This window comes from Typopeltis vanoorti, chromosome 1 (assembly GCF_054136105.1).
Source record: "Typopeltis vanoorti isolate ZY-2024b chromosome 1, IOZ_Tvanoo_1.0, whole genome shotgun sequence".
NCBI lineage: Eukaryota > Metazoa > Arthropoda > Arachnida > Uropygi > Thelyphonidae > Typopeltis > Typopeltis vanoorti.
The window spans coordinates 70,533,614-70,559,213 of NC_143549.1; the positions used below are offsets into that span (position 1 = coordinate 70,533,614).

Below are 25,600 nucleotides of genomic sequence, written 5' to 3' on the forward strand. Positions count from 1 at the left end.
CATTAAGATTAAAGAAAATCAAATCAGCTAATGCCTTTTTATTCCCGTCTAAGGAGTAGGCAAGGCCGTTTAGCCCTATCTAACTTTTGGAGACTGAGTGGGCAGCTCAATCTCCACGCAGCCAATCAGAAATAGCTGGCCCAAGCCTATCTAATTAAGCAGCATGCAGTGAAGAGAGATGCCTCAACAAGTGGCGCCATCTCGTGGTCCCTAACTCAATATATTTAATGTCTGAAATAATGCGAGTTCTAGTCAATTTTCTTGAGTTTACGGGACGAAAAACCTGAGTTTCCAGGATAAAAAACCCGCGTGTCCTTTAAGATTAAGATTTAAGTAATATCCAGTATATTATATCCCAAAAGTTTACTTCAGAAATAAACAGGTTAAATTTAACAATCATCCAAAATACTTAGAATTCACCCTAGACAGAGGTTTGACATTTAAATATCATCTAAACACTATCGCTGAAAAATTAAAAACTCATAATAATATAATGCATAAACTTGTTGGTACTTCTTGGGGTGCTGATGCCAACACACTGCGCACTACTGAACTGTCTTTGGTTTATTCTACAGCATGGTTGAACAGTGCACATGCTTCTTTAGTCGATGTCCAGCTGAATCAAACTATGAGGATAATCTCTGGTACTCTAAGATCTACTCCTGGCTCCCAACTCTCAATAATATAGCCCCTCCCTCGCTTCACAGGATCCAAGCCTTAAGCAAATTATGGACAAAAATAGCTGGAAACAGTTCCTTACCTATCCACCTCACAAAGACTGAAATCCAGGTGCAATACAAATGAATGACCAGAACTTACTTCGACATGGGGGAGAGTATTGGCTTCAACATACCTCCAATCTTCAAATTCCCATTTCAAATCCATCTTGTCTGGAGGGCTTTGAGTTCTCTAGACATGTATGGACCACTTTAAATTGGATCAGAACAGGAAGACATAGGAGATGTAAACATCTCTTGCATAAATGGAACTGGTCCTATATTCCAAACTGTGAATATGGAAGCAGGATTCAGACTATCAATCATATTGCGCTTGAGTGCCTTTCTACTCATTCTCAGGCACTAAAGAGGACTTTTTTTTTTTAAACTGACCCCAGAATCCCTGGAGTGGATCCAGGATTTGATTAAGCTCTGTTTCTTAATTTTTTAATGTTTAATCATTTCACCCTATTGTACCCCTTTTAATATGATTTTTACAATTGCTTTTATGCTGTTTTATGTAATATGTATGTAATATCCTGAGACCTGTACATCATATGCTAAATAATAATAATAGTTGGGAAGTTCACAGCACTTAGAGTTGTCTTGAGATCTTTAGTTCCTTTACATCTCCTGCTGCACTTTAGGACATAAAATTAAGTAATTTCCTTCAAATAGCAGTAAAACTAGAGAGTACAAAATCTAACCAACATACTCCAGGCAACCACACAGCAGATATAGAGATTTCTTAACTGCAAAAGTGTGTTCGCGTATTCTCGAGCTCATCAAGGACACAATTTTCAAACTGCTTGCAATAACTTGAGCTTAGCAGTGAAAGGTTAAATAAGCTAATTTGGAAAATTTGATGTGTTTTGTAAAAATTCTTGCCAAGAAATTATATTTGTTTGCTCCTTTATCCAAGTGTAAGCAAACAAAGTTTGCACATAAAGTATCTTCATGACTAGGCTATTTGTATATAAACTGATGACTTCATATCAAATGCCGTAGTATCCCATAATCCAAAACACTTCCTTTCAGAAGTGTATACTACTATGCATTATGGGAGGATCACTGCCCAGACTGGTTTCAACCTTTATTGAGGATTTCATTGATTAAATATAAGGCAACTCTCTCACGTACTTCAAAAAGCTCTCAATCTTAATAGTCTCTTGCTCCTCCCAAAACAGTGATTGGGCCAAACCCCAGCACAGCCACAGGCAAGTTCACTCCAATGCTAGGTGTCAGCTCTAAACAGCAGTGGACAAAAACCCACTACATGCCAAGCATTAGTTCTGCACAACAGTAGTCACATTTGTAGTGTGCAAAGGCCTACTACTATTCCACCAGGTAAACTGCCAAACACATAAACATCATCAGTGGGAGCTCAACCCAGAAGAGATACCATGGTTAAATAAATGCAAAAGTCTCATTTCTTCCATACATGAGCAGTAAAAAATTAGAAATTAAACTTGCCAAGAAATTATATTCTTGGTGTGTTTTGTATTAATTGTATATTTTAGATGTATTTTTGAGTATAACTGCCTCATGCGAGGCACCTCGGAAAAGATTACCAAAATCTTAAAAAAGCATGACCTGACTTCCTATTACACACCTTACAGAAAATTGGCATCCCTTATCTGCTCCACTAAAGACCAACCACTTCCCCTAGACTTACCTGGTGTATACCAGGTCCCTTGCAGTTGTAAATGTCTTACTTTGGCCAAACAGGCAGGACAGCAAAGATCAGAACTTCTGAACACAAGGACTACATCCAGTTTCACAAGTACAGCCATTCTGGTCTTGCAGACCATGCTTTGGATATACGCCACAGAATATGGTGGAAGAAAGCTACAGCAATACACTGTAGCAAATACAAATTCGAAAGACTATTTATGGAATCAGCCTCAGCCCTAAGAAATTCTCCAAACCTCAACAAATTTGGTTGTATGCGACTGCCCCAAATTTGGGAGGCTTACATCAGCAGACCTTCAGCCCAACGGCCAAGAACACCTATTTAGCCTGCTAGAGGGCACCATCAGGACTTTTAGGAGAACAATAGCTTCATCTCTTCATTCCCAGTTACTGTGTTTGTGGTGCCTACGTGCACGTGCCTTTTTTTGTAAGTTCCTTTAGAAGATGGCAACGTGACACTGCCGAAATATCGGAAAATATTTATTAAAGTATAATTTAATTTATATCCTTAAACTACGTTGTTCATTTCCTTAAGTGTTTTAATAACTGCCTCATGATTTATTACATGTCTATATAAAGATTAATAATCCTGTTATCAATCTGTAAAAAACAGTTGCAATGCTAAGTAATTCATATTTTTTACTAATATCACTTACATATGGTATATTCCTCATGTGGTATTTTCAAATTCCAATATGAAAATAATGAATTTTCATTCTCTTGACAGATGATTACAAGCCTTTCTGAGATCATTTCTTCTACTACACATATCAAAAATTAAATAAATACGTCAATGATACCATAATCATATAACATTAAATGAAGTATTTTAGCAATTTATTTTATTATTTTAATAAATGAATGAAATGTCAATGGAATTTCTGTTTTATTTTTACGATAAAACTGCATTTCATGATACTCTTATAAATTTGGAAATGCCATACAGAGTTAAGCAGAGAAAACAGGAATTTTCATATTCAATGGACATACCAATTAAATCTCCTTAAATAGCAACAGTAAATATAAAATACTGACATATTTATTCAAATATATAATAAATAAAAGAAGCTAATAACACATGAAAAGATAAAACCCACTACTTTATTAGAAATTCAGCCAATATTCTCTGCTATTGTTGTTTTAGAATTATGGTCAAAACAACTAAAATCAGTGTACTGTTCTGGTCAGTTTTGTGGAAAGAAAAACCTGAATTTCTGAGAGGTAAAGCCCTGCCACTTCAGTACAGAGTCAACTATTTTGCATTGTGTAATGCAAACACTGGAATAATGTACATGAAAGAAACCTATAATTATTAGAAATTTAAACTTAGTTTAAACATTTAAACTAAGAAATCACTTAACCACTTATTCACATTTAATCAGTTTAAATTAAATTCTGTAACACATCTGTAATGATTACCAAAAAAAAAAAAGTAATAAGAGTAGGGAAATGAACATCAGATATTATACGGTAACTCCAAGGAGTCCAGAGACTCATCGTGGGAAATCAAACTATTATACATACAAAACCTATCATACCTCTCCTTAAATTCACTATCAGCGAACTCACAAATAATTCTAGAAATCCATTCCACGCATTCACCACTCTCCATGCAAAAAATCCAATCCATGCATCCCTACTAACTACACTCTTAAATGACCTTCCATGGATTATAAATTAAAGATACCAAGAAATTATATACTTGGTTTAATCCTTTATCCTTTAATTTGTATTATAGTATAACCAAGTGAAAAAATCTCAAATAACTTTCTCCAGATTAATTTAATAATAAGGTGTGACATCTTTTGGCAACTTGTATATGAAAATATGACTTCTGCATTACTTCAACCTTAGTATAACCTCTGGGTCTGGCTCCCACTGAACGGACCTCAATAAAGGTCGAAACTGGTCTGGGTAGTGACCCCCTTCACATAATGCATAGCATTATACATGTCCGGAAGGATGTGCTTTGAATTATGGGATACTGAGGCAAGTGATGTGAAGTCATTAGCTTCTATATACAAGTTGCCCCAGTCCTGAAAATACAAGTGCAAACTTTGTTTACTTACACTTGGATAAATGATTAAACCAAGTATATAAGTTCTTGGTATCTTTAATTTATAATATAACCAAGTGAAAAAACTTCCAATGACCTTCCTTGGATGACCCCTACTTCTCTATTTGTCATATAATGAAAAAATTTCCTTTGCATCAATTTTATAAAATCCTTTAAAAGTTTCTATCATGTCCCCTCTTTTCTGCTTATCAACTAAACTTTGTAACCCACACACTTTCAACCTATCCTCATAGGGTGTATTCCACAGACTGTCACCAGTTAGTAACTTGTCTCTAAGTTTCCTAGTACTCAAGAAACCCAGGTGACTAAATCTATGCACAGTAGTCAAGATACAGCTCAATCATAGCCTTATAAAAAGGTATAATAGCTTTCCTATCCTTTCGTAACCTTACTTGTTAAGTGTGCCTTTCAACATCCAGGTAATCCTTGGAGCTACTTTATCAAATTTTGCAATATGCTCTCTGCACTTCAACTCTCTGTCCACAATTATCCCCAAGTCCCTAGTCTCTTCAATTTCCTGCAATCCAGTACCATCAATATGATATGCCACATACTATCTTTTCAATCCGAAGTGCATAATCTTATGTTTTCCAAAACTAAATTGACAATCATTATCCTTTGCCCACAATGCCAATTTATTTAAATCATTCTGCAGGATATCTACATCATCTTTATCAACTATTTCTCCCTCAATTTTGCATCATCAGAAGCAACTGAATATCTCCCCCTTAAATCTTTCTCTATATGATTGTTACACAAATTACAGAAACCTGAGATACTCCACTAGACTGCACATCACCGTATACTACACTGGTGTCTGTCTAAGATCCCCTCCCTATCCATGCTACTATAATAGTTTCATATCCATTCCCATTTGCTCCAACTTTTGTAATAGTTTTCATATTACATTCTGTCAAATACCTTTGCAAAGTACAGCAGTATCATGATATAGCCATTTCCTTTATCTGTTTAACCACTGTCACTTTATTATAAAATGTGAATAAATTACTAGGAAAGGACCTACACTTTACAAAGTCATGCTGCCCACTATAGAATATCACATCCCTATCCACCCACTGTTGGACTTTACCTTAAACCAACTGATATATTAATTGATCTGTAGTTTGCTACCTCTATCTTGGAACTATCTTACCCTCTTTCCACTTCGATGGAATCCTTACAGAGCTCAGACTTAAGCTGATTGAATAACTTCAGAGGTAATGACCATTCTCTTACGTATCCACACAGTACATGGGCTGACATGCCATCGAGTCCTACTGTTGTATCCACATTGATATATTTAATATGCTAACCACACCTGCAGTTCATCTACCTCAATTTTGATATGCATCTGTCACACCAAAAACTACAAAATCTCCACCTGGATGATACACCTTTGCAAAATTATCACTCAGCAACTCAGTTATTTCTTTTGCCTCTATCACCTTCCTACCAATGTTTAAAGTGATCCTACTATAGGCATTTTTCCTCTACGTAATGAAAATCTCTTAAATTTACTTTGGCTTTTCTTATCATACTAGTCATCCGTCTTGCTTGCACTCTATATTGCTCATAAGTATGCCGATCACCTTTTTCTTATTATATTCCCTCCACAGTGTTTTTTTTTTTTTTTTTTTTTTGCAGCTCTTACTTTACAAGGGTGGTCAGAAGTTCTCAGACTAACAATGAAAAAACAAATTTATAATTTCAAAATTATTTTTATTTTTCAACATAATCTCCCTTAAGACTAATACATTTATTCCAGCAATGCTCCAGCACCATTATCCCATCCCTGTAGTGGTTCTCAGTAAGATCTGCAAAACACCCCTCTACAGCTGCAATTGATTCGAAGAAAAACGCTGACCAGTGAGGAAAAGTTTTACTTTTGGGAAGAGATAGAAGTCAGAGGGAGCCAAATCTCAGGAAAAAGGGTGGATGTTCCAACAATTCATAGTACAGATCCCTTAATTTTCCCAATGCTAAAACACCTTTGTAGGCAGGTGCATTGTCCTGATGAAAGATGATTTTTTTCTTCTGTAAACCGGGTCATTTCTCACAAATTTTTTCTTCTAGCTGGTTAAAAGATCGGAATAATATTCCCCGGTTACTGTTTTACCTTTTTCAAGATAATTCATAAACAAAATGGCTTTACATCCCACAACACTGATGCCATGACCTTTCCTGCTGATGGAACAGACTTTTTCTTTGGCACTGAACAACCTGCATCTGTCCAGTTTTGACTGCTGTTGGCATTATGGTTGTAATGGTGAATCCAAGTCTCATTCATAGTAATAAATCGATGCACAAAATCAATTTTATTCTTGTTAAAACACTCCAAGCACTGTTCAGAGATTTTCATGAATGCGTTTTTTTATCTGCTGTGAGCAAGCGTGGCACCCATCTTGCACAAAGCTTTTTCATTTGCAATTCTTCATGCAAAATATATCCTACACGTTCTTTTGTGTAGGATATATTTTGCATGAACAATTAGTGAGCAATTTCATTCACTTTGACTCGCCAGTCATCCAATACCATATTGTGCACTCGATCAATGATTTCTGGTATTGTTACACTTTTTTGGACTTCTTTCACGCGGATCATTTTCAAGGCTGGTATGGCAATGTTTAAACTCGGCAGCCCATTTCTTAATTGTCGAAAATGAAGGAGAAGAGTGCCCATAAACTTTTATGAACTTTGAATGAATTTCTTTTGGCGTTAAACCTTCTTTTATAAAGAATTTTATAACCGCATGATACTCAATTTTATCCATTTCAAGAAATACAGACAACACTTTTGCTTCAGACAGCTGTATAAAACAAACTACTTGATAGAATGACTTGCAACTTCACATGGATGCTCATGACAGATATACCAACTTAGAAAAAAAAAAAGCGTTGCCATCTATGGTCGAGGCCGAGAAAGTTTCAGACCACCCTTGTATCTCTACTCATCCACTTATTTCCCACTTCGTTTATCATGCTAATCTCGTGTATGCAGTCAGATATTGCTTCTCTCAAACAATCTCTGACCACTTTACATGCACTACTGACATTCTTTCCTTGTAGCTTCTCAAGCTATGGCAGTGCTGAAGATGACTCTTAAGTCTGTAATTACTTATTTTATAGTTCAACATAAACCCTTTCTTGATGGAGAATTACACGTTTGGCAACTTCCCAGAACATGACTGCATAGTCATTCTCCCCAATTGGAGGCAGAGTTTCTACCTTGGCTATAGATATATCAGAAGATATATCCATAACCAAGGTAGATATATCAGACAGAAGATATATGTGATATATGTATGATATATATATATATATATATATATATATATGATATATATTTCTGCCATATGGAAGGGCACTTCGGAAGAATTACAACAGTTTCTCTCAAAAATAAATACACTTCATCCAAGGATTCAGTTCACCCTAGAAGTAGAAGTAAATAAGCAGTTAGCCTTTCTAGACCTCTTAATTCTTCGCCAACCAGATGGTAACCTACAATTCACAGTCTATAGGAAGGAGATTCATACAGGCCAGTACATCCATGCTGAATCACATCACCATCCCAGTCAAAAGGCAGGTACCATAAAAACACTAGTTCATAGAGCCCACTCTTTTTGTTCTTCAGAAGAACTATTACAAAAAAGAATTACAATATATTAATTCCTCCTTCGTATCCAATGGTTATAAGAATTCCCTCATAAAAAGAGCTTTAAGTAGTCATGCTCCAGCATCCTCTTCAAATACAGAAAAACCTACGCGTATATCTATCCCCTATGTACAAGGCATTAGCGAACGCATAGCTAAAGTGTTAAAACAACTAAATATTTGTGTGGCCTTTCGACCCATCAGAAAAATCTCTACATTCCTCATGTCTCCAAAGGACAAGCTCCCACATCTCAGCTATCCAGGTGTCTACCAGATTCCCTGGTCTTGTGGGTTATCATATTTCGGACAAACAAGATCTGCTCTGATCCAGTTAGAAGAACACAAGTTGTACATCCAGTACCTTGAAGCTGAACAGTCTAGACTTGCAGAGCATGCCATCAACACCAGACATAGAGTTCAGTGGAACAAGACAAAAGTCATTCACAAAAGTCAGTTCCTAATGGAACGGCTTTACAAAGAAATGTGAAACGTTACTTCACTCCCCTAACCTAAACAGATCCGATGGTCTACGTCTTCCCCCCCCCCTGTGGGAGATAGTACTCTAAAAACCAGCAAATCTTTCCTAACTTGTAATTGTATACACATATATATATTTATATATACTGGGGGAAAAAAAAGAAAAGAAAAAATGTTTTTTTTCCTTTTTTTTTTTTTTAAATAAATTTAGGAAATTTAACCTTAGCTACTTAGGTGGCACTTTGTGAATATAACAGTTATCGTTTAATTAGCCTTTGTATCTGCACTGATGATGCCTGTGATACTCAGGCAAAAATTCTACAAATAAAGAATAATTTACATTCCGTTATTATAATAGTAAGTAACATATGATATATCTTCTGATACTATTACCAGATCCAACACTCTCAAACTGCTGGTCCCCTCTAAAATATGTTGTTTCAGGTAATTATCCCTTGGAAAGTGTATAATTACTATATAATATAATTACTTGCCATGCCCCTTTCTTCCCTCCAATCTATGTCCCTAAATTTCCCATTATAATTGCTCAGCCTGCACTCATTGTGCTAATCTGTCAATACATAGCATCTACATCTTTCTATGGATCCCCTGGTCTATAGCAGCAACCAACAATATATTTTGTCAATTGACCTCTATCTCACCAGACTCAAATAAACCATTTCTTCCAGACCTAAAATCATCTTTAACTTCTAATTTTGTGACTGTTATTCTTCAGCTGTCATTAACAATATTCTACCTCCAGTCCTATTCCCTCCATCCTCCCTGAAAATATAAAACATTCTTTACATTCTATCCCTGTAACTAAATCATTTTCTGTTAACCAGGTCTCACTGTTGCCTATAATTTTTGGCAAAGTTGACTCCTCTCCCTTATTCCTGATACTTCAAGCACTAGCATACATGCATTCCAACATCCTCTGGTACCTGTCATTATTCTTGTATAATACTATTAGCGACCCATTCGAACTGGAAACCTGTGAAATTGCATTCAACACTGCATGATCATTTCTGTACACATGCTCATTTATCACAGGGGTGGCCAGACACGTACTAGATTGCATCTCCCCCCCCCCACAATATCTCTAGTTTCCCTGAATGTGTACTTCTAAACTCTCAACATCTACCACCAAAACTATTTAAATGTAGTCTGTCAGGCATATATAAGTCCTTTCGTCCATCAAATTCACTTATATCAATCTGCACACCATTCCTCCTGCAAAATCTTCTCGTTAACAATCCTGGCTCTTCTTCTCAATCTCCATCCTATAATACCAAGGCAGCAGACTCACAATTTTTACTTCCTTACTCTTTATTTTACCTTCTTTCATATCTTCTCTCACTGCATATTTCTCTCCTTTCAAATCATTTGTTCCTGCCATACAATCATCTCTAACTTCTCCCTTCTGCAAACTAACAGCTTCACTAACATCCTTGATTTTCATACCTGGGAAACATGCTTTTGTCACTTGCTCATTAAGTATGCTTCTTAACATCAAATCTCCATTCAATACCTTCTCATTATTTCCAGTTTTTCACATTTTCATTCTTTCAAATTCACTTTTTCTTTCATTTTCCTGCCTGCTGCACCATATATGACAATCGTTTTTCCAGTAGCTCTATCTTTTGTTTTGTCCTGTGAAGGATGCAAAGTAAGCACACTATTTTACTCCTTAATGTCACTTCATCACCCACATTACTTTCATGCTCTCATTCCACACACTGCCATTCACTACTTCTGCATCAGCCCAAACACTTTCACGAGCTTTCCTTATCGTTAATATTCATCACTTCATTTTCCCAATTTCTACACAACTTGCATTTCTTGCAATGGCACATGAAATATTTATGACAAACTCTCTCTCCCTATTCTTGCTTTCATACCATAACCTGTTCAGTCTTGGTAATGAATACATAGAACATGCACTGCATTGTACAAAATCCCTCATGCTGAACAAGGAAACCCTGGCCACCATTTTCTTTGCATGCATCATGCCATGCATAAAAACACTTTTTAAATAGCATTCTATATTAATTTCATAAACAACCACACACACACACACACACATTCAGCATTACAGTCTAAAATAAATAAGATAAACCAAAAATAATTACTAAAATTACTAATATTCAGTAATTAAAAGACATCTGTAGAAGTCCAACACCACTTCTGTTGTGCCCTATTGTAATTAATAAGCTTATTGCAGTCTTATTATTATAATTAAAGAGTATATTCTTCCAAAACTTTAAGATATGTATTTCCATTTATGGTTTTTAAGTCACTAGCAAAATTGATAAATGAATGTTAACTTTCTAGTCTATTTAGTGAATAAGTAAATTATCTGACAAGATCAAACATGTTTAAAATGTAAGAAGCTAATTAAACACAATTAGGACACCTTAACCCAATTAACAAGAAGTGTTTAGTTTAGGAAATGCATAAGACATTAAGCTAGTACATATACAGGTCACTGAATTAGAAACCTTTGTGCAGATGTATGCAAATGTCACACAGCATATATGCAAAATATTAGGTCACATGTATCACGTGTTTTAGACAACTATTTAAGAATGCTGCTGGTCAGTAATTGTCAATGGCGTTGATCACAATGGGAAAAACAAAGGATCTTTCAGAGTTCAATAAAGGGCTTATTGTGGATGCCATCTAGCTGGAGTCACAATATTGAAAACAACATAGCCAACTCGTTTCTCAAAAAGTCAATATCCTTTTGAAAGCTTCCTGCTGCAAAGCACTAGTTTTATCTGCTACAGTTGTCTGTGCTTCCTTTAGTTGAGAAAGATACTTTTCCAAATGGAGTTTTAAGTCAGCAGCTGATTGTATGCTTTCTATAGCTTTCCTTTTATGCATTTCCATTGCTTGCTGGCATAAACTATAGCATTATTTAGAAGGAGAAAAAAACACTATAGATACAAGTAAGGAAATGACTGCAGACAAGCAGACAATCATGAAATGGTAATAAGTGTTTAATCACTGGAAAAATTAACCCACACTGCTTGTCTAAGAGACATAACTATAGTCCAAAGATAGCCTGTCAGGAGTGAGAACATCATCTGAGCTTGTACAGGCAAACAGAACTTCCTATATGCAGGAATTGATTGAAGCATTTAATGAAGGCTGTTCTCAACTCATATCTCATCAAACTATGTGCAGGCAACTAACTAGAATTGGCATTGGGTTGTATGCCTATATGGAAACCTTGATTTCTGCAAAGAACCAGAAGGTTCATATATAGTTGTGTCAGCAACACCATGACTGGACACTCGAAAAAAATTGAGGTCCGATGACTGTAATTTGTTTTAAGACTTTTCCAAGGCAGGCTAGGAGCTCTATGAAACAATGATCCTAGCCTGCCTTGTAAACACAATTCAAGGTTCTGTAGGTAGTGTCATAATTTAGGGCACAGGTTCCCTGATATTTCTGGAAGGTCGGATATCCTCCAAGGAATATCTGAACAGAGGAATAAAGTTGTTGATGTCCCACACAATGAAAATCCTAAAATCCTAGAGAGGATTCTTGATGGAAGACTGACAAAGGAGCAATTTGACTTCATGCCTGGTCGATCGACGACAGATGCTATCTTTGGGTTACAACAGATGATGGAAAAGTTTTGAGAGAAGCAACAGGAGCTACATCTAGTATTTATTGATCTGGAGAAAGCGTATGATAGAGTGCCAAGGCAAGAAATCTGGAGGTGTCTGAGGGAGAAGAAGGTACAAGAGAAATATGTCAGATTGGTGCAGGAGATGTACAGAAATGTGAAGACAAGAGTTCAAACCTGCCTGGGAGAGACAAAGTTTTCCAGTGACAGTTGGCTTGCATCAAAGGTCAGCATTAAGTCCATTCCTGTTTAATATTGTGATGGAGGTGGTGACGGAGAAGGTGAGAGAAGACGCACCTTGGACAATGTTGTATGCAGATAACATTGTGCTGTGTGCAGAATCAAGAGAAGAAGTGGCAGCTAAACTGGAAAGTTGGAGGAAAGTACTGGAAGAAGGAGAGGTATAAGACTGAGCAGAAATAAGACAGAGTATATGTGTTGCAAAGTGGATGGCAGCAAGGAGGCAGGCAGATCTGGAGCTGGAAGGAAATGTCATCAGGAAGGTCAGTGACTTTAGATACTAAGGTTCAACAATGAAAAAGGATGGTGAAGCTGAGAAGGAAGTGAGATGCAGGATACAAGCAGGATGGAGAAACTGGAGAGGGAGAGAGAGAGATGGCTGGAGTGCTATGCAATAAGAGGGTGCCGATCAATCTAAAAGGCAAAATCTACAGGACAGTAGTGAGACCAGCTATGACATATGCTATGGAAACTGTGGTCCTGAGGAAAAATAACATCAGCAGGATGGAGGTAGTGGAGATGAGAATGCTTAGGTGGATGTGCGGTGTGACCAGAAGGATCATCTGAGAAATGACTATGTAAGGGGAATGGTGAAAGTTACAAACTTAGGAGCAAAGATACAGGAAGGCAAGGTTGAGATGGTTTGATCATATGATGAGGAGGGAGGAAGAGTATATGGGAAGAAAGGTCATGCAGATGGATGTGCAGGAGAGGAGGAAGCATGGACAGCCAAAGAAGAGATGGAGGGAGATGGTGGAGGAGGAGGACTTGAGGATGAAGAACTTGGATGTGGCTACAGCCCAAGACAGGAAGTTGTGGAGGAGACCCACCACAAACAGTGACCCTACTTAAGTGGGAAAAGCTGCAGAAAAAGAAGTTGTTGATCAATTCCATCATGCAATGGTGACTTCTCATTCAACAGGTGATTGTTATTTCATGGATGACAATGCTAGATCTTTCTTCCATATTAGATCATATATATATATATATATATATATATATATATATATATATATATATTAAATAAGGTAGGAGAAAGGCTACATCTCTGTTGGACTCCCTGATCAGTTTCTATTTCTTCTACAATGTATTAATATTTATAACTGTGGTTGTATTGTTACACAGGCTCTTAATTGCATTTAATAATTGTTTTAGATAGCCTCAGTCTTCTATTATATTCCATAATTTATGTTTACAACTCCATCAAAGGCTTTCATAATCAATAAATGTCAGATGACTTTGTAAATTAAATTCTCATCTTTTTTCTAGGATTAGTATTAGTACAAATACATCATCAATGCAACTTTGATCCTTCCTAAATCCAGCATGTTCCTCTAATAACAAACTATCAGCAATAGTGGTACATCTATTATTTAAAATCTCACTATATAATTTATATGCTGTACTTAATAAACTATAATACTATCTCCCTTCTTAAAAACAGATACTATTTTAGCCTTTTCCATTCTTGGGTATATTGCAGGTAATCCAACAACTATTTAACAAATTCAGGAAGTTTACTTTTAAAGGGGTATCAAAGGTAACCTAATTAACTCTGGGGTAATTCAACATGTTCCTGCTGCTTTTCTATTTTTTTTTTTTTTTTTGATAAAGCCTCTTTCAATTCTGACATCTCCAAAAAATCTATTTCTGTATTATTTACATTTTCATTTTCTATTCCTTCTTTACTAGAAGATGTATTGTACCATAGTTATTTGTAATGGAAGAATGGATACAATATACAAACTATGGTAGAATCGATACGTTAGTAAAGAAGAAATGGAAAATGAAAATAGTCTTATCTATCATAATTACTCTTTTCATACATTATAAATAAACGACTTATCAATAACTAATCCAGAGCGTAACAGAATTAAGATTTGCCATATAAGAATATCACATGACAAATTCTGCTTGTTTAATAATCATAATAATATTTTTCTTTGGCAACTATACTAATTTCTATTCGGATTTTACATGAAAAAAAAAAAAAAAAAAGGAACTACAAAATTGTATATACATACACCATTAACCACTACTTACCAGTAGAATTATGTTCAGAAATAGCAAGAACTTCCAAAGACGTCGGAGAATCATTTTTGGTACCATTGGAATGAATTGCCATGCTTTTACTTTTCCTTCACTTTAAAAGAAAAGAAATACCTCACATACTAATAACAAGAAGGAAAAAAAAAACGTAGACTCTACACATTAAATATCGTGCAAGTTCATTTTCTGATTAAAAAACAGAAACAAAAATCAACGGAAAGTTAATATTCAAGCACCCACTACACTTGGCGCCATCCATTATCCCTTCAGTGCATATTATAATATGATTGGTTAACAGGATGCAATAACAACAGGAAGCTACAATATACTACACGATTAAAAAAAAAAAAAAAAATGTTTGCTTTCCGATTAACTTGGCTTTCGCATGTCTTCTTAATTAACATGTTTTAAATATTTCGAGTGCTGTTGCAGTTTTAAATATATGCTATCAACGGAAGAAGCTTCTGAAGGTGAACTACGATTTCATACCCTTTAAGCTAAAACTGAATCCAACTACTTCAAATGGAATATCAGTAATAGCTCTACATTTACGCATCCTTCTGTTCAAGTCTAGTCGGCGATTAGACTTGAACTGAAGTCTATATTCGGGCGGCCTCTAACCCTAGCGCAGAGGATGCAAAAGTCACTTCCACTGAGCTATCCAGGACTTCGTTATATCCACATATTGTTACATTTTTGAAAGACTTATGAATTGGTGTTCCCAAGGGCGCGCCAGCAGTGTACTGCGCCTGTGTGCAAAACTTTAGTTGGCGCCCCTATACCCAGTAGCACGCCAGTAGTGTCCGGCGCCTGTGTGAAAAACTTTAGTTGGCACCCCCTATCCCCCCTCCAATAAAAAAATTACTTTAAAAAACGCTTTTTTTTAAGTATTTCCTCCTCTTTGGCGCCTTTACTATCCTGGTGCCTGTGTGCCTCGCACACATTGCACATAGGGTCAGCGCGCCCCTGGGTTTCCCTCTCCTTCCAACCCAGAAGAAAGCTAAGAAGCTTGAAACCTTGGTAGCACGATGCTTGAAACCAAACATAAGTCTTCACAAGCTTCTTTAAAACAATACTATTTTCATCCTCTATGTAACCACACAATACTTAAGCGCTCTTATTAGACGAAAATATGCATAAAGAAGATATTCGCATTCAAATAATGTATATCATAATGTTACGTTTATAGCTCTGAAGAAATTGCGTCCGCCTCGATAGCACTAGCACTAAACGACCAGAAGAAAAGCTGTTATATGTTTGATTCTAGTTTGTAAGTAGAGTAACTATTTCTAAGCTTTTTAAAAAATTCCGATACCCAAGTTACTTGACCCTTCACACACAGATATTTGCATTTTTCCTTCAGATAATTCGAGTTTTAACCCAGCAACTCAAAGAAACTGAACATAAAACTCAGAGAGTGGTGTTTATACTCCTCAGCGCTAAATCGCCCGAAGAAAGAGCGTCACGAGTCCGATTCTATTCGCCGACTAGAGGAACCTTTTCTAAGCCTTTTTTCGACCGGTACCCCCGAGGTAATCGATCTCTCTAGCATGGGCAAGCGAGTTTTTTTCTCCCTGAAACTCGGGTTTTTTCGTCCCATAAACTCAACAAAATAGAATGTAGAACCACACTATTTTCATTCATTAAAAATATTGTGTTAGGTTTAGGTAGCATGAGATGGCGGCACTTGTTAGCTGTCTCTTCACTGCGTAACGCTTATTAGTGATTGCCTTGAGCCAGCTATCTCAGATTGGCTACCAGTGCAGATTTAACTACCTGCTCAGTCTCCAAAAGTTAGATAGTTCTAAAACGATCTCAACTACTACTACCTATACGGGAATAAAAGGCGTTACCTGATTTTTTTTAGAGCTAGGACCATGAAATAGTGGCAGTTCTTCACCGTACACTGATCTCTAATACTTATGAATTAATCGAAAGCATGTTGCTAGTTTAATATGAAGGTGGCATGGATTGGATGCTGCACACTATTGTTGTATATCAATAAATAGGTATACTGACTAGAAGAATAAGTGCAATTTAAATATAATACAGCACATTGACTTCATGCCCTTAGTTGCTTCAGCTATAAATTCAAACCAACCTACAACAAAGCAGCCTATGACTTGGGCTCGGCAATTAGTGCACTAAGTGTGAAGACCTGCCAACTGATATTTCAAAAGTCAGTTAGTCTGACAATTCTATTAGGGAATAAAAAGCGCTATATGATTTACTATTTATTTTTATACTATAATAATTAATAAAAAATGAATAGTACCTTTTACACTGATGGAAATGAGGTTATCATCCATAGTAATAGGCTGACCAAGATTGCTATACATTATATTTCTCAGCTATACTAGAGAAAAAAAAAATTAAGCTTTTCTTTGGATGGTTCCCAAGTTACTTGCTCTTTGGCATTATTATTATTATGTGACAACTCCAAGTAGTCCAAGGACTCATTATAGGAGGGCACACTACTCTACTTCGCAAAATGCATCTTATCTTCTCCACTAATACTTAATTCTCCAACTACGACTACTACATTTAACGCCATCTCTCGCCCATCATCACCAACAACCGTTTTTTTTTGTCTGCAAATTGCGCGTGTTCTGAAGGTCGATATAGTTGTCGATATATGTGTGTGTATATATATATATATATATATATATATATATATATATATATATATATATATATATATATATATATATATATATATATATATATATATATATATATATATATATATATATATATATATATAACGTCTTTTATTCCCCTATAGGGAATAGTGAAAAATTATCAAAATTAATATAAGCCTGGAATGGTTTTAAATGCTGCAAAGCCGTTTTAGCCTATTTAACTTTTGGAGACTGAGGAGGAAAGTTCGATCTCCACTGATAGCCAAACAAAATATTTTGACTAAAATAGTGTGGGTTCTATGATCGATTTTTCTTGAGTTTACAATCTGGAAGGAAAACCCACTTACTCTTGCCAGAGTTCGACTGATTTTGGAATCGGTCGGAATTAGGCTTAGGAAAACCACTCGTCAGTGACCAGAACTGAATTTAGGTCCTTATTTGGACAGTCTAGTGCTATGCTTGGAAACACCACATTAGGTGAATTACATGCCTTTTATTTGAAAAGATTACCAAATAGAGTAGGAATAGCACTTTAGCCCTAAGTTAATTCTCAAAACATCTTTTAATCCCCAAAGGGAGTCGCTTTTTAATCCCCATCTCGCTTTTTGAAACCATGAGCAGCTTGCCTAAGTCCTTAACAAATCAGAGAATATATGGCCCATGACTACAAGTAGTGTTAATTAGCACCTATGAAGGATAGTATTAGAGCCAACTGCTACAATCTCGTTATCCCTAAGCCTAAAATTATATGTTATTGTTAGAAGAGTATTGAATTCTAGGGTCGATTTTCTCGAGTTTACAAAATGAAACGCCAGAGTTTCTGGGAGGAAAAACGCCCTGGCCTGTGCTAGAAATCGACTAGCTCGAGAACTGGTAGAATAAAGTGTTAGAATACGTTCCTCTAGTTGTCGACTAGAATCGAACTAAGAACAGATTTTCTTTGTGCGGCCTATCGATATGGATGCAAACGTCATTGCTACAGGGCTACACAGGACACTGACTTATAACTTCCTGAATTAAGACATTTCATTCAATTAAACTACTAACTTTACTTTAAATGCATGCATATTCGATTAATATATATGCAATCATTGCTTTTTAAAATAAATCCTCTAACGTCTTTTCTTAGCCAATGTGCAGTAAAGAAAACTCTTTACGACATAACTTTGGAAATCAAGAAATGAGATGGTTAAGCTTTTTATTAGCCACATCAAAAGCTTCCCCTAGGCTATCAATGATTTTAGAGGCATTAGGAAGATAATATGGTAGTCAACTGCTGGCTTCTAATGATCCTGAACCCTAGCATTTCTGATAATGTCAGTTCTATGGGTGTTCATAATTGCTCGCATAAAATCCGTGTTTTAGGAAGGAAATAACTTTTGGTTATTGTGCCACAAAATTGCACTGGTACATATAGTACATTACATTTGTGGAATTTCTCACACAAGGAATGTAACCTAAGATTTTCTGAATATAAGGACTTTTTCTGTGATTTATTTTAGTTGAACTCAATTAGTTTCATCATCAATTCCCATCTGCCTAACGCCATATGAATACAGCCAATTTTCCACTGTTCTTCTGAATCCCCTAAGGGAAAGTGTTCAAACCTGTAGATCTATGTCCTTTACGGATCAGTTTGACTGTTTTGAGGTTATGCCCAGAAACACCGGTGTTTCCTGGGTGTAACCCTCTTCCTCTATATGAAATCGTTTTGATTTTATTGAACTACTGTATTTGATTGAACACACCTGATAAATGATCCTCATGTCATAGACTGGATTCTAACTCAGGTATTTCCCACCAAAGGGCTAGTCTATACTAACTGAGCTATGGAGGACCACTCATTAACATCGTTAACCTCTGAATAAAGCAAATTTCATTTTTCTTTCAAGAAACTTGGCATTTTATCCCATAATACAGGTAAAAAAAGTGAAATTTTCCCAAAATTAGTGTTAAAGAATATATACTTCCGATTACAAGAAAATATGTTGAACGATTTGCAATTCTTATTGCATAGAACAACGCTTCCCAAACTATGTTCCGCAGAGAGTGAATAAGTGTTCCGTGAAAAATTATCAAAATTAATATGAGCCTGGAATGGTTTTAAATGCTGCAACAAGTTCAAACATGTTTAAAAATCAGGCACTGCTCACTTTGCTTGTGGATTGTGCTATTAAAGCACACGCGCGGTGACCTTGACTCAGCCGCGGGCTGACGGGCACCCGCGGTTGTCGACACCTCCGAGCGCGTGTGAAGTGCAAAGGTTTCTATTCTAGGAAACGTGCGATCACAAGCCAGGTCAATGCGTTGTGATGCGGTCCGGCACGCCTGTAGTGTGCGCCGTCACATTTTTACGTTGTGATACAGCTTGCTGCGGCGATAATGTGCGCTTAGCTTTACATTAAATACGAGACCGATGAAACTCGAATCTAATCGTTAGGATTTGTTAAGTGTTCTGTCATAGGAAAAGCTTGAGAAACTGTCATAAAGAATCAAAAAGACATTCGGTGAAATTTGCAACCTCTGTCATGGCTTGTTTGACCGCAGAAAGGTTCAGGTAAGCTGTGTATTCTGTACGAAAGAGTCAATTCTAAAGTGTACCAAGGAAATCTTCAGAACTCTATGTTACCGGCATCGGATGATTTATGTAATGCCGATTTCCTTTTTCAGCAAAATTCAGTTTCTTGTCACACTTCCAAGACCACTACTAGATGGCTCAAAGAAAGATAAATTAATGTAATTCCTTGGCCGGTAAACTCACCAGATTTAAACCCCCATTGAGAATTTGTGGGGAATTGTGAAGAAACGTCTTCAAGAAGTTTCCTTAAGAGTTAAATGAACATGTTTCTAGTCGGCAGACCATAAGGGCATGTTTTATTAAAAAAAAACAAAACAATGTGAACCTCTAGTAAATAATATGCCGAACCGCTTTTACGAATGGTCATAAAAGCTAAAGGGATGCATCAAAGTACTAATTATCATGTTGTTTCCCTTTGACTGTAATTTTTGTGAATTTATTTTCGCATTATTATAATATTTGAACCATGTTAAAAATTATTCTAATTTTATGAATGTTTTAAAATAACAGTTTATATTTTTGTGTGTTTACATGGTTATATAATCTACAAAGTAACGTAGATTTAGATGATGTGCTAATTCATATTTGTTAATAATTATTTTCCATGCAATAAATTAGAATTGCAAATCATTCAACACATTTGCTTTGATTATTATAATTTTTGATTCGGAGGTGTATTACCTAATTCCTTTAAAATATCGGAATTAATTCTAAAATAAGTATATTTCGACCTTTTATGAAAAAGGCGATGAAAATAGGAGACACAGGTGAGAATCTTCAAAATATAATTGGGAACAGTCGAAACATTGCGCAGTTCGATTGGGAAAGACTGGAGTTCAATCCTCCCGTATGTGTTTTTTTTTTTTTTAATTGAAGTCAGCCGATATCACATGGAGGTAGGCAGGGTTTTTTCCTACTAGAAACTCGGAAACGATAAACCTGAGTTTCATCATCCCGTAAACAGACCAAGAGAAATCATACACACAATTTACAGATTATACTATTTGTAGGCAATATATGGTATTGTGTGTTAATCAGAGTGCCCTCCTGCTATATGTTCTTGGATTCCTTGTAGTTTTCAAGCAATAATAATATAAAAATAATATAAATTGAGTTCTCTGCGCTAGGCCACCTGAAGATAGACTTATAGTTCAAGACAAGTCACAGACTGGAGGAACTTTTTCTAAGCCTTTCTTCGACCGGTTCCCGAGTTAGTCGATCCCTGGCACGAGCATGCGGGTTTTTCTTCCCGTAAATTCGGGTTTTTCGTCCCGTTGCGGTCGATTTTCTTGCATTACAGATGCAAGAAAATCGACCGCAGAACCCACATTATTTCAGACAGTAACATATCCTACTAGGGTTGTACCAAGAGATGGAAGCACTTGTGTGCCAATCTCTTTATCGGTGGCCGCCTATAATTAGTGATAGACATGGGCCAGCTATCTCTAATTGGCTACCCCCATGGAGATTGAACTGCCCACTCAGTCTCCAAAAGCTCTCGTACATCCTATAAGGGAATAAAAGACGTTAGCTTATTATTTATTTTTAATTATTATAAATGTAGTCATTTCATGTAACTACTCTTACTTAGTATTGCTCTGTGAACTGGAAGGTCGATTTTATTGAACTTTGGGTTAAAAACGAGTTTATTCAAAGATATTAAAAGCACTAAATAACTGTTCACGGATCAACTAAATCGGAATTTGTCTGAGAAAATCTCATAAATAATCTTTCTACCTTGTAATTAGTGACTAGAATCGAATCATCAATCTGTAAGGCATGTTTTTTCCCGCATGTCTCGCCTCTGTCACCACGAGGTACCCATAACTGTTATTATTGTTCATACATATGTAGGCAAATAGTTTTAGCAATGCAGAAAAATCAACCACAGAACTCATATTTGACACATATTGAAGTTCAGTTACACAGGCTGCTAGGAGCTCTTTTTTATATTCGTGTAACCTCTAAATCTTTAAACCGCTATCAGAAATAAATTCGGACGATGACAAAGGACAGTCACTTGTCTTCGTTTTTTCTACAATTTAGGAGTAAAAATGTACAGCCTGATAGGAATGAAAATACATCAGAGGTTTATATTAGTAATACACATTTCATTGCGATGTAATATTCTTTTAATCGTTTTATAAATTAAGAAAAATGTATTAATTTAATATATTTTCGAAAAAAAATGAATATGCCTATCAATTTTATGAGCAAACATGCTATAAAACCTCACTCCCTGAAAGGAGTAGGTGACATACACTTATTTATAGCATTGTTTTGGAAATCGGTAGGTAGCTGGTCTCCGTGCTTGCTCATTGTCAAGGTTAAATACATTCTCACATGGAGTGGGATAAAGAGATATGTGTTCTATGGTCGATTTTGCTAAGTTAATAAATAAAAATTTCAAATCCATTTATTTCTCTTTTTAAAATAATTACATAAATAAATTAATTTATACATAAGTCAAGTGGTTATTTACTGGGGCACAGCTGATCGGTCGTCGGTGTCTAATTAAGAAAGTAAAAATATATAGCATTTCGTTGGTGGTCGCACACCGTTTCCTGTTAAGCTTAAGATGCAATTCTCATTGTATAAGTCAAAGTTATTTATAGGATGATACAGACGTTTTCACGTTTACAGATGCAGTGGATGTGCACTACAAAATTATTGCTTAGTATATACCTTTACACATTCATTTTGGATATTTTATGGATTAGTTATCCGCAAATGATCCCTTGTGTTACAAAAGCGATAGAAATTCATATTTTCATTTCCTGTTAAGAGCACCCCCCTCCCCACAAAAAAGTGCACACTTATGATCTTACGAAGTGATGCCACCATCTTATTTGCTTATGTCATTACTTTAAATGGTTTTGAACGAGTTAGCATAATTTTTTTTTCTCATGATCATATTTTGCACAAAACGCGTGAAATCAAATCTGTCTGTTTTTGCTGCAAGGTTAAGGAGCATCTCGCCATTAAGGATTTAATAAGGATCAAATCTAACGATTTGAGTGTTACCAAAAGTTTACAAGATGAAAGGAGCTGTTTATCAATGAACTGCTGACAAGCTATCCACTTTGCGTTGCTTTATCTTAATTAACAAATATTTTCATTAAACCGACATGAATATATATCTCTAATTTCTATCCGACTTTGGAGATCCTCTCCAAAGTCGGATAGAAATTCTGTGAACAGCATTCGTGTTCACTGAACACAGCTCCTTTCATCTTGTAGTAAACTTTTGGTAACACTCAAATCGTCAGATAACATGGGCTTGACTGTACAGTATATATATACGTAACTAGGCAGTGAGCTGCTGTCAACGCTGAGCCCAATAAAATACGCTCGTATTTAAAGTGAAAAAGATGAATTAAGCAGGTGTCTAGATCATGCTGCGATAAGCCAAACTTTTCCAGTTTATTAAAACCGATGTAAGGCTAATGTTTCTATATACTTTTCTCCAGAGAATGATCTGTATTTCTCCAAAACAAAGATTTAAAAGAAAGGAAATTTGGTAAATATCTGGAAGAGTAAGGAGAGACCATCTGTTCATTGAAGAAAGTAACCAGGATGCATAGTCACCATGTTGTATTTGTCTTTGGAAGAAACCATTTTTTAGCGTATTATTATTATACGAACACCTCCATGGTGTTTGAAGACTCAAACTGCCCACACAATCTATAATGCCTATCCTTGAACGCATCAACTGACTCTATCAATTCATTCCATTCATTCACAGCTCTCTAAGCAATAAATTCACACCCCTACTAACTACACTTTTATTCAACTTCCAGGGATGACCTCTTGTTCTACCCCCCCCCCTTGCTAATTGCTTTAACATTTTACCTGCATCAATCCTATAAACTCTTTAATTTAAATGATTCCATTATATCACCTCTATTTCGCCTATTCACCCACTTTTATTGTCCACACACGCTCAATCTATCCTCATAGGGAATGTTCCACAGCCCATTCACTTGGTTGCTTGCCTCCAAATTCTCTCCACTACTTCATCCCCAAACCCAAGAGACCAGAGCTGATCACAGTAATCGAGATATGGACATATCAAGGCCTTATAAAGAGAAATAACAACTTCCTTATTTCTATTTGTTAATGTGTTCTTCAATAGCCAAGTAATCTTATGAGCTATCTTAGCAATACATCCTCTAAACTGGCATTTTCTGGATATTATGAATATGTAGCTGGAGGTGCTATGGTTTAAACAAGACGTGTAAGGTTTAGTAGAGTCTTCATAATTCCGGTCTTTTGAAAAGGATGATGAGCTGAATTATGTAGTATGTATTGGCCAGTGAAGTTGGATTACGGTATGCCGAATTACTAACTCTACCAGGAGAGCAGAAAAGCAAAAAGTCCAATTAGGCCGGTTTATAATCTTTAACTTACCAAGGTTTATTATCAAATCTATGATTTATAGGAACCAACAGAGAATGCATCTATACGATGAAGCGATATTGCGAATATATCGTCAATACGTCCTATTCAGGATGATGGTTGAGGTTGTATTGGAAGGAATAAGATTATCAAAATGTTCCAAGTAGAAATTACCGATGTAGGAAAGAGCAGACTGCCCATTGAAGTTGCTGTATTTGTTTGAAGAGTTTTTTGAAGTGAAGTAGCCAGAGTGAATTGCGAAGTCAAATTTATTATGTACAGGAAAGATGCGATGTTAGCTGAAGTGAAGTATCAACTGGAATTATCAACTTCAGTAAATAACGATTCCTCATCTAAACTGGCCATGATATCAATAGCTTGAATGAGGTGAGCATCGATTCCTGTTAGAAAATCTGATGAATTTTTCTTGAACTAACCAGAATTTCCAATATGCATACTATTAGTTGGGCTGAAAGTTCGACATCCATAAGGGATATGTCATCTTTGTGGATATTATGTAATCTGTAAAAACATGGAGTCCGAGCAAGGTATATTCTTAATTTTTTTTTTCCTATTCGTATCTTAGTACAGAGTTCAAATTTTTGATTTGGCTTTCAGCAAGATTATAGCTAATTTCTTAATAGTATATATTATCTTAGAGGAAGTTTTACTTTTTTTTTTATTGTAATCGGACAGTTCATGACTACAGTCGATCTGTATTTGCGATGGTGCAATGGTTGTTCCATCACATGGATTGTAAAGATTTCAAAAATGAAATATAGGATGCTAGTTTTACTTTGGGTAGAATAGATGCAACGTCTAGACATAATTTGTTACTGGCATAACTTGAAAGACTACATAAGCAACGATAACTTCAGGAGTCGTTCCAAAATCGCGTGTTAGAAAGGACTGGACTTGTCAGTAGAGTATATGCAAGAGCGCAGAGATACCTCTACACTGGAGAAAGAAACTCAGGTGTATGAGTTACACCAATTTTTGAATAAACTAAATATGAACTGATGGAATGTCAGCACTAATGCTACAAGAATATTCAGCTGGACTGGTTGTTGCTTTAACCTGGTTGCATAATCGGAGTTCAGCAAAGGGAAGATTCCATAGGAGTGAAAAAAAAAAGTACCACAATCCCACTGCACAAGGTTGGTGCAACGACGGATGTGTAAATTATTGACTTATCCGTATCTCTGGAGTAATGGTGAAACTTTTGGAAAAGTTGGTATGAGATTGCATACAAAAATGGGCTTACAGAGAATCTATACTTTGCAGCGAACAGCATAGGCTTACTATGGAAGTCAAGTTTCAGTAACTTGCTCACATATATTATAAGAATATGACTTGAGTTAGACAAGGAGAATGGATGCATCATGACAATTTTGGATTTGCTCACACTGAATCCTGGGCTTTTTCACTGCTCACGCAGTGAAAA

General features: G+C 36.0%; 1 protein-coding gene across 2 annotated transcripts in view; it reads right to left on the minus strand.

The window, feature by feature from the left end:
• Su(var)3-9 (Suppressor of variegation 3-9) overlaps nt 1–14,779 on the minus strand; it is a 230,416-nt gene extending 215,637 nt beyond the window's left edge. For both annotated transcript variants that reach the window (XM_090391165.1, XM_090391173.1), the window contains exons 1-2: nt 14,533–14,779; nt 3,065–3,169 (exon numbers count right to left, since the gene is read on the minus strand). In XM_090391165.1, the coding sequence (XP_090247291.1) occupies nt 3,065–3,169; nt 14,533–14,614 (187 nt within the window). In that variant the 5' untranslated portion in view covers nt 14,615–14,779. The remainder of the gene's footprint in view (nt 1–3,064; nt 3,170–14,532) is intronic.
• Nucleotides 14,780–25,600: the final 10,821 nt, after the last annotated feature.